The sequence below is a fragment of the Abramis brama genome (genome assembly GCF_963993115.1).
Source record: "Abramis brama genome assembly, chromosome: 4".
Classification (NCBI taxonomy): Eukaryota; Metazoa; Chordata; class Actinopteri; order Cypriniformes; family Leuciscidae; genus Abramis; species Abramis brama.
In genome coordinates, this window is record NC_139966.1 from 16535200 (window position 1) to 16545958 (window position 10759).

Sequence of the window (10759 nt, forward strand, 5' to 3'; positions counted from 1 at the left end):
TTTTTCTTCACAACCCCCTTTATTCATATATGGTTACAATGATTATTACAAGTGATCGTTTAACAACAACTTCTGGTGTCTTGCTTTATAAAAACACTTTCTTTATAAGGTTACAATTATGGTTGACTACAATACATAAGTGCTTCATACACAAAAAGGCATAATTATAATAGAATAATTACATATTCTATAACACTTTAAAGAGAAAAAGAGAGGATTAGGCAGCATTGTTGATGTAAAGACAATTGCGAAGCAGTATCTTGAATAGTAGTTTTTTACTCACAAGTGACTGTACTCACAAATCTGTTTTTACTGTTTGATCCAGTGATTACAATCGTGTCCTTTTTTTAGTGAAAGGAAAGTAGAGATAAAGGACAGTAAGGGTACGTCTAAATTAATCCGGATACGTTTAAAAATGCTCTCCATCCACACTAGCGGTTTCTTTTGAAAAACTCCTGAAAACGCTGAATACACCTTACAGCGCATGCGTAAAACCTCACAAAAGCTCACTGAGATGATACAGATGGAAAAGTAAATAAAAAAGTTATTGCGCAATTCTTCTGACAGGATTATTTTATTTAGCAAAATATCTCAGCATTCACTGATGTGTCAGGTCGCACTCAATCACTATTATATGTCTAAAACGAGACTGCTCTCATGTTTTACTGAAGGACAGCAAATGCGAGTGAATTTTCTGTCATCTTTGCTGGACTGTGATATGAAGAGTGTGCAAAGTTACATATTTTAGCAACAGTGTGAAAGTGAATTGTATAACAGGCACAATAATGGTATAAACATGAATATCTATTGGTACAATTTGCACCACATGACTAAACTTTGTTAAACGTTTTTAAAAACCTCAGTTTTGACAGTCCACACAACAACGCGAAAACGGCGTTTTCAAATTTATCCACTTTGGAGAACGCTTTCAAAATGCTTTGTTTTCATTAATAAAAATGTCAGTGTGGACAGAAGGACAAAACTGAGAGAAAGATACTTTTAAAAAAATAATAATTTTTTAACAACAATTTTATTTATCAAAAATAATAGGTCAGGACCACAGCTCTGTCCACTTTTTAAGATTCATATTTAGAATCAGCACATTCACTGTATTGTGGGGGAACATCTGCAGGATCGTGATTCACGAGAGAGTCGCTCACCAGAGGTACCTGCAAGAAAAACAGGTATGCCATCAGCTTTAATGCTAATTTATTGATCATTCTAATAAATTCTTGAACACACACACACACATACATTTATTTATATATATATATATATATATATATATATATATATATATATATATATATATATATATATATATATATATATATATATATATATATATATATATATATTTTATGGCTGTCAAAAGATTAATCGCATCCAAAATAAAAGTTTGTGTTTAAATAATATATGTGTGTGTACTGTGTATAATTAAATTTGTATATATAAATACACACACATGCTTGTATATATTTAAGAAAAATGTGTAATTTATATATAAAAAAAAATTACATTTATATATAATATAAATTATATATAAATATATACAGTATATGTATGCAAATATTTCTTAAATATATACATGCATGTGTGTGTATTTATATATACAAAATAATTATACACAGTACACACACATATATTATGTAAACACAAACTTTTATTTTGGATGCGATTAATCGAGATTAATCTTTTGACAGCCCTAATATATATATATATATATATATATATATATATATATATATATATATATATATATATATATATATATATATATATATCAAAGTCCCATTAGACTGGTGCTACTAGCTTCTCTTACCTCTGATGGATTGGGTCTAAAGGCATAGGACTGTGGAATAACAGCTTGGTGAACATTCAGCACCTTCGGAAAAATACATGTTGCGTTTTATACCTTCTAACTGCAATATAATTTTAATAACATGGGGTGACGGTTCTAGTATTACAGGTTATTTCAAATGGAAAAAGGAAAAGACAAAAAATCCTGCTGAAATATTTTGGTATCGAAATTACAGATTATTTTAAAACAATAGAAATTGAAAAACTACCCGTCTTTCTGTCAATCTGCAATGTCCTAGCAACCACCCCGAAAACCCTAGCGACTGCTTAGCAACCATAGCGGCCACTCAGCTTCTAGCCCTGAACGCATCACTCACCTGTGGAGAACAGCAGCAGGCGTTGGCTTTACAGGCAAATGCTGACAGAACGATGGAGATGATAAACTCAAGGATAGTGAATACCAAGGACACACCACGGATCCCCCGGAAGAGGGTCTGAGAAAACACTCATCATTAGCACAAAAATTAATAAAATAAATGATAGTTACTCACTCATACGTAAGTTGTAAGTTACAAGTCACTCAGCATTTTCACAGGCTACAAATTTTTACCAATACCATTAGGAAAAACTGCCATATAGATATTTGTAATACTATCTCATAATTTGGCAGCAGTCAAACCAAATATTTATTCAGACACCAGAAATAATTTTTGGTTATTTTTTTATTTTTTTACTAGTGGGTGCAACTACACTATAGTTAATGTATGTAAGTGAGGATAGCAAAATAAAATAAACTGTGACATTCTTCATCCAAAAATTCTTCATACAGTGACTACCAAATTATTCAGACACTTTGACCTGACCATGTTTTGCTTTAGTGTTTTTTCTTTAATTGCTAATGCGACCTTTTTACACCACAGACTTAAGCATTGCTTAGTAATTGCTTGATCTAAATTGGTATTATGTAATTAAATTTATCAGCTGACAGCTATTCAACCTAATTCATTTGTGAGACAGTCTAACAGAAGGATGGACAAAACCTGTGAAATATCAACTGATTTGATAACTCTGAGTTCTTGTAATTTTTTATTACCATTTTCTAAACTATAGCGAATAAACTGATAATGTGAGAAATGTTGAAGGTGTCTGAAAAAAATTTCTGGAGAAAATGAAATGAGTGAGTGAGGAGAGGCAGGTTTGTGTGTAACTCGCTGTCGCTATTTTTGACCAATACATTGCACTTAGTTTATTATTTCAGATGCCCTTTTAAAAAGACTACAATTGAAAAATGTATATGAAATTCAGTCTGCCGAAGTGGCTAGTAGGAGTGACTGCAACATGCCACTGCTGAAATACACACGCATTTGGCGGGTGTTAATGTCAAGCTGTGATTTATGTAAATGATCAGTAACATTAAGAGGTCTATTAAATTATTCTATTAAATGCAAAAAAATTGTGACTAGAAAAGTTGTTAACATACCTGGTAATTATCATATTCATATCCATAGCAGTAAGGGTTATATCCTATAGATAAATCTAATGAAAGGATAATAATGGAAATGCCTGCAGTTATAGCACTTGAGATGTTCATTCCAACTGAAGCTTTCACCTATAGGCAGAAAACACAGAAAAAAACAAGTTAATGAGTTAGAAAGCACTTTACCCAGAGTGTTAAAGCAGATCATGAAACAATATATATGGAGCACTATAAAAATAAATAATAAAGTTGCAATTATTGGGTCCAAGAACAAATGACTCATGAAGACAATACAATTATACAATGGCAATATCTCTCTTCAAATATAATAAAAGTCTTATAATTTCAAATATAATACGGGTGTCTGTGTGTGAAACTATTCTTCTATGTACTATTTTACAATAGACAAATAATATTGTCTCTTAATTTTAATAGAATAGCAATACATTAATTTATGTCTGGCAACTTGACATGTTTTCTGTATCATGTAAAACTAAAGGTAATTTGGAGATCACTGATTTCTTTGCAAACTGATTAGATTTTGATCAGACTTCATTGATCATTCTGAACTGCCACCTTACCGTGGTGGAGGGGTTTGAGTACCCGAATGACCCTAGGAGCTATGTTGTCTGGGGCTATATGCCCCTGGTAGGGTCTCCCAAGGCAAACAGGTCCTAGGTGACGGGTCAAACTAAGAGCGGTTCTAAAACCCTTTATGATGCCAATAAATTCGAGGACCGTGACGTCGCCCGGCATGGCGCAGCCGGGGCCTCACCCTGGAGCCAGGCCCGGGGTTGGGGCTCGTATGCGAGCGCCTGGTGGTCGGGCCTCCCCCCATGGGGTCCGGCCGGACTCAGCCCGAAGGAGCGACGTGGGGCCGCCCTCCCGTGGACCCACCACCTGCAGGAGGGACCGTAAGGGGCCGGTGTTTAGTGGATCAGGCAGCAGTCGAAGGCGGGGGCCTCGACAACCCGATCCCTGGACACGGAATCTAGCTCTAGGGACATGGAACGTCACCTCTCTGGCGGGGAAGGAGCCTGAGATTGTGCGTGAGGTCAATGATCGACTTTGTGGTCGTTTTATCTGACCTCCAGCCGTATGTCTTGGACACTCAGGTGAAGAGAGGGGGGGAGCTGTCAACTGATCACCACCTGGTGGTGAGTTGGATCCGATGGCGGGGGAGGAAGCTGGACAGACTCGGCAGACCGAAACGTACTGTGAGGGTCTGTTGGGAACGTTTGGCCGAATCCTCTGTCAGAGAAACCTTCAACTTCCACCTCCGGCAGAGCTTCGACCGGATCCCGAGGGAGTCTGGAGATATTGAGTCCGAGTCGAGGCGGCAATCCCCGAACCCGGTGGTGGACACCGGAAGTAAGGGATGTCGTAAAGCTGAAGAAGGAGTCCTATCGGGCCTGGCTGGCTTGTGGGACTCCTGAGGCAGCTGACGGTACTGACAGGCCAAGCGGACTGCAGGCTGGGTGGTTGTGGAGGCAAAAAATTGGGCTTGGGAGGAGTTCGGTGAGGCCAAGGAGAAGGACTACCGGTCAGCCTCGAAGAGATTCTGGCAAACTGTCTGGCGCCTCAGGAGGGGGAAGCAGTGCCCTACCAACGCTGTTTACAGTGGACAGTACCTTTGGACTGGCAGACCGGGGTGGTAGTCCCTCTTTTTAAGAAGGGGGACCAGAGGGTGTGCTCCAACTATAGGGGGATCACACTTCTCAGCCTCCCCGGGAAAGTCTATGCCAGGGTACTGGAGAGAAGAATATGGCCGATAGTAGAACCTCGGATTCAGGAGGAACAGTGCAGTTTTCGTCCCGGTCGTGGAACACTGGACCAGCTCTATACCCTCTCCAGGGTACTGGAGGGTTCATGGGAGTTTGCCCAACCAATCCACGTGCTTTGTGGATTTGGAGAAGGCATGTGTCCCTCGCGGCATCTCGTGGAGAGTGCTCTGGGAGTATGGGGTTCGGGGCCCTTTGCTATGGGCTATCCGGTCCCTGTACGACCGGAGCAGGAGCTTGGTTCGCATTGCCGGATGCAAGTCAGACTTGTTCCCGGACCTTCAGCATGCACTGGGACGGTACTGGAGAGAAGTACTCGGTTTGCAGCCGAGTGTGAAGCGGCTGGGATGAGAATCAGCACCTCCAAATCCGAGGCCATGGTTCTCAATCGGAAAAGGGTGGTTTGCCCGCTTCAGGTTGGTGGAGAGCTCCTGCCTCAAGTGGAGGAGTTTAAGTATCTTGGGGTCTTGTTCACGAGTGAGGGAAGGATGGAACGGGAGATTGACAGATGGATCAGTGCAGCTTCTGCAGTAATGCGGTCGATGTACCGGTCTCTCGTGGTGAAGAAGGTCAATGATTTACCGTTCCTACTCTCACCTATGGTCATGAGCTGTGGGTCATGACCGAAACGACAAGATCCCGGATACAGGCGGCCGAAATGAGCTTTCTCCGCAGGGTGGCTGGGCGATCCCTTAGAGATGGGGTGAGAAGCTCGGTCACTCGGGAGGAGCTCAGAGTAGAGCCGCTGCTCCTCCATATCGAGAGGGGCCAGCTGAGGTGGCTCGGGCATCTTTTCTGGATGCCTCCTGGACGCCTTCCCGGGAAGGTGTTCCGGGCATGTCCCACCGGGAGGAGACCCCGGGGAAGACCTAGGACACGCTGGAGGGACTATGTCTCCCGGCTGGCCTGGGAACGCCTCGGTGTCCCCCCGGAAGAGCTGGAGGAAGTGTCTAGGGAGAGGGAAGTCTGGGCATCTCTGCTTAGACTGCTGCCCCCGCAACCCGGCCCCGGATAAGCGGAAGAAGATGGATGGATGGATGGATGATCATTCTGAAAATATAATGAATTTTATGCATAGTCAATCAAATTAACCATTAACAGAGCATCCGGTAAGTATCCATAGCGCTTCACTTTCCACATTTTGTTGTTATAGGCTTAATCCAAAATGGATCTGAGCCTCGACACAATCCTGTCTCAGAGGTGTACAGACACTTCATGGCTTGGTTTGTGCTCTGACATGCACTGTTAACTGTGGGACCTTATATAGGCAGGTGTGTGCCTTTCCAAATCATGTCCAATCAACTGAATTTACCACAGTTGGACTCCAATAAAGTTGTAGAAACACCTCAAGGGTGATCAGTGAAAACAGGATTGCACCTGTGCTCAATTTTGAGTGTCATGGCAAAGGCTGTGAATACTTATGTACATGGGATTTTTTGTTTGTTTTTATTTTTCATAAAATTGCAACGATTTCAAACAAACTTCATTCACGTTGTCATTATGGGGTATTACTAGTAGTATTTTTAGGAAAATAATGAATTTAATCCATTTTGGAATAAGGCTGTTACATAACAAAATGTGGAAAAAGTGAAGTGTTGTGAGAGTTTGTTGGTGTTTTCATATATATATATATATATATATTATCAGGCAAAAGTTTGGAAACATTACTACTTTTAATGTTTTAGAAAGATATATCTTATGCTCATCAGGCCTGCATGTATTTGCTCAAAAATACAGTAATACTGTGAAATATTATTACAATTTAAAATGATAGTTTTCTATTTGAATATACTTTAAAATATAATCATTTCTGTGATGCAAAGCTGAATTTTCAGCACCATTACTCAGTCTTCAGTGTCACATGATCCTTCAGAAATCATTCAGAAATCACATGATCCTTCAGAAATCAAAAACTTTTGAACTACCGTTCAAAGGTTTTGGGTTCAGTAATATTTTCTTTTCTTTCTTTCTTTTTTTTTAAAGAAAGTAATACTTTTACTTTCATCCAGTTTTGGGCAGTTTGTTTAGTCTTACATTAAATAAAGTTTGTGCTTGGACCCCTGAAAATAACAATGATGTGCGCATACCAAACACAAACTGGAGGAGGCTTTGCCATGGAGTTTATTTTCTGCAGCAATGCAGAGTGATCCTGTGATAATGTACTGAGAGGAGAGAGAAAGGATTCTTCTGTTAGAATATTTAGCTTGCGTTAGAAAAGACAGAAATGCACTTAAATTGTATATTGTTTGCTTACGATGAGAGATCCCCAAAAAGGAATACCACTGAAAAAAAAGATGGAATCTACATTGACTGTAGACACGATTCCCAACAGGAGAGTCAGCAGACCGATCATTATCTGGACAGTCTGAGGAAGACCAAAAAACAGTTTCTTATTGCAGGGTAATAGTGACTCACAGTTATTAGCTGAGCAGGATTGCCAGATCTGCACAACAGTTTGTTAATGTTTGTAGTACTGCTTTTTTGGATTTTTTTTCCCATACCTTTCCTCCTTCACACGTATAAAAATGAATTATTGAAATATTTCTCACCCCGAGTGCTTTTGGTTGGCCTTTCAGGAAAGCCTGAAGTCCTTGAGGAGCTGAAGCTGTCTGTGGCACATAAATAGTCACTGGAGCCGTTGTCCCCGTTTCAGCTGGAGCCGTTTGTTGTGGGGCCTGAAACTGGATGATCAGCGTCGACGAGTTTGTGGGAATGACTGTACTAGACATTCTTCTTTCTGAATCTGAAATTGATCTGTACAAAATCAAGACATGTAAAAACATGTGATGAATAAGAATATAAAATAATTTTCATAAATAATCTTACCAGTGTATTTATTAAAATAATATATGTTCATAGTTATTATTATAAACAATCTGTGGTCTTCAAATTCTGGAAAAACGTATGAACGCAGTCATGTCACAGAATTATTGGTAACTCTTCACAGAAATTATATTACAAACATCTCATGTTTAAACTGATCTACAGCATCCCATATGTGGGACATTTACCAGTATATATTCAAAACAATAATATCTTTGTAAAAACCTAAAGTAACATTGACAAACTATTTGAAAGTTTACAATCTTTAGTTTTCATATTTGTTGATTTTTAAAAAAAAAAAAATTACAGGTGAGCAGTAATTTATAAATTTGCAACAAGAATTTTTCATTCTCATTAGGCGTGTTCAGGCCTTTATTTTGAAATAGCGATGAACATGAAAAATCATGGAAGATTAGTAGAAACCTCAGTTTGTTTTCATGGCAAGAGTTCAAAAGATACCACCAATTCAATTTTATGAGGAAAAAAAGGTCTGAAAATGTTTTAAATATACAGAAAAATGATGGATTCTCGATGTGGTATGCAGTGTTGAGCTATAATGCACATACATGTTTTTTTATTGCTTTACTTTATAGGTTGAATACAAACCAAATACTGCCAAACCGCCCATATTATTTCTGGATAGGATGACTAATTCATACATTTTATGAAAATGATGGAAATATATAGTTCAGATCACTCAAACCATATATGGAAATGGAGGTGCCCTTATATGATCAGTAATAGAGCTTGGCTGTCATCTAGTGAAAAAGTGTGGTACTGCGCCAAACAAACTTACTGAAAGCTATTTTTTGAGATCTCAACCTAAAATTTGGATCACAACTTTTTTTGATCACAACAAGATTTGCGGCTTTGATTTTCTCGCTATTTTAGAGTAAAACTTATTTTGTAAAACAAAAGTCTTACGGGGTTGGAACAACATGAGGGTGAGTAATTACTGGCAGAAGTTTCATTTTTGGGTGAAGTAACCCTTTAACAAAAGTGTCCTACTGCCGTTATAAATCCAAACATTACTAAATAAAGTAATAAACGACTCATTAATAAAAAATTTGTCTTAAAAAACAACAAAAAGGGAGACATAATGCAAAGATAATAAATTGTATAAAAGTAGTCAGATGAGATCTAATTTGTTTTACCAGGGGGGAAAAAATGCACTCTTCAGTTGGTTTTTCGCACTTTGCTGTGTGTTTCTTATAGTTCACTCCTCTGAGATAACGCATTCTGTGGTGTAATACTGTTTCCCAGAATGAAAGTTAAAGTGGGGGGAGCTCAGATGGTTAGGAGGGGTGGCAAAGCTACACACTGTTTCCAGGAAATCAAGCCTGACGCACTACTGTAATATAATCTCTTTTCACAATAACAGTAATATTAAATTAAATCTTACTTAATTTGTCTTTGTTGTATTTTATATAATCTGCATGCTGGTTTGGAAACAGACTTGTTAAAATTGTACAAAACATGTGGGATAACAATGATCAGCACAGTAAAAAAAACCTTTATCTTACCTTATTTGGAACAAATTTGGCCCAATAATCAGTAGTTCAAGTCTTCTAAAAAATAGAGAACGAATTGACTTGCTTGTTTTTGCATTGTAAAAAACAACAACAACTTTTGCATCATACTGTATCATTTGTGTTAATTATGGGCATATAAGCAAGATTCATTACCTTTAGTATGCTGTTAAAAACGAAGTGAGGAAGCTGGATCTTCCAGACAAAAGAAAACACAGGGCTAAAAAAAAAACACGACTAGACGAGGGAAAACAAGGAGCACTTGGGGAAAATGAGGGTGGGGAAACAGTAGAAGAACTACAAAGACCAAGTAAAAGACTACAAAAGGACAGGAAATCATAAAAGATACAAAATACAAGACACTAAACAAAAGACCTGACACTAGTGCATCACAGACTCAAACTCATCCCTGAGAGTTAAACATCTGACAGTCTAAAACCATACTATCACACACAAGCAGGAGATGAGACAGATATTCACTGAGCTGAGGCCTCATTTATAAAACTTTCCATAGATTCCATACTAAAAGTCTGCGTACGCACAAAAAGTTTTTAGATTTACAGTATAAAACCATGCGTATGCCAGAACCTGCTCAAAAATCCCAGTCAGCGGAAGACTGTTTGTACATGCATCTCTGGCCTGGTTCACACCGGACGCGGAAGCGGCGCGGAACGGAGGCTTCCTTTCGGCGCCCATGTTAACCTATGTTGTTGTTCACACCAGACGCGGAGCGCCGTGAAGCGCCAGTTTCGGCGTCTGGTCTATTTTTTGCGCAAGCCTCGAGTGATCCGCGTCCATTCCGGCAGGAAGTCACACCAAGAAACACGAGACAATCCGGTCAATTGTCAAAATATAAGCAATTTTCAAAAATTAAAATACCGCGAGTGACAAATGCGATCATATAGGGACAGAAAAATGGACATTTTCATAGAATGACCCACATACAAAATGTATTTCAATATATTTAACAGTGCTTCACATATATGTGAATATATTAATAGTGCTGTTGTTTATCGGGGTCTACGCAGTGCTTAATTTGTAAAGGGAGGATCCTCCCCTTACACTGCCTAGCTTTACGGCACCAGAGAATTTTTAACATGTGCTGAGGGGGTGCTAGATCATTGACGGGGGGAGCTGCGCAAAGCTTGGCCACTAAATATTTAATATTCAGTTATGTTATTGATCACAATTAAAGTTTTAATTTCATTAAATTGAACAAGCGCCACATTCAGCATTCAATCAAATATTATAAAAGATGTATGCTATTATTAACAATAATGTTATTTCAACACAATATCTCGTTATTTCGACATTTGTGTGCGTGCAACAAGCAAGATGTGCATTTGTAA

General features: G+C 38.7%; 1 protein-coding gene across 2 annotated transcripts; it reads right to left on the reverse strand.

Annotated features, from left to right (window-relative positions):
* On the reverse strand, positions 1 to 9692 carry LOC311081734 (membrane-spanning 4-domains subfamily A member 8-like). Of its 2 annotated transcripts, none has more exons than XM_084112361.1 (9): positions 9567 to 9692; positions 9405 to 9449; positions 7608 to 7812; positions 7313 to 7423; positions 7146 to 7220; positions 3281 to 3409; positions 2178 to 2294; positions 1823 to 1885; positions 1 to 1169 (listed from the first exon to the last, which is right to left on the reverse strand). In XM_084112361.1, exons 3-9 carry the CDS (start codon positions 7785 to 7787, stop codon positions 1077 to 1079), a joined length of 768 nt encoding a protein of 255 aa, XP_083968487.1. In that variant the 5' UTR covers positions 7788 to 7812; positions 9405 to 9449; positions 9567 to 9692; the 3' UTR covers positions 1 to 1076. The 2 variants fall into 2 exon arrangements, with proteins under 2 accessions (XP_083968487.1, XP_083968488.1); XM_084112362.1 differs by having other exon boundaries at positions 9405 to 9446; positions 9567 to 9669.
* Between the last annotated feature and the right edge of the window lie 1067 nt (positions 9693 to 10759).

Bases quoted from the DNA above. Each gene is read 5' to 3' on its own strand.
- LOC311081734 (XM_084112361.1), bottom strand. From the start codon at position 7,787: ATGTCTAGTACAGTCATTCCCACAAACTCGTCGACGCTGATCATCCAG. The intron at 3,410-7,145 runs GTATGCGCACAT...TTCTGCCTATAG, and splicing joins CCTCCTCCAGTTTGTGTTTG to GTGAAAGCTTCAGTTGGAAT. The intron at 1,170-1,822 runs GTAAGAGAAGCT...TTTTTCTTGCAG, and splicing joins TTAGACCCAATCCATCAGAG to GTACCTCTGGTGAGCGACTC.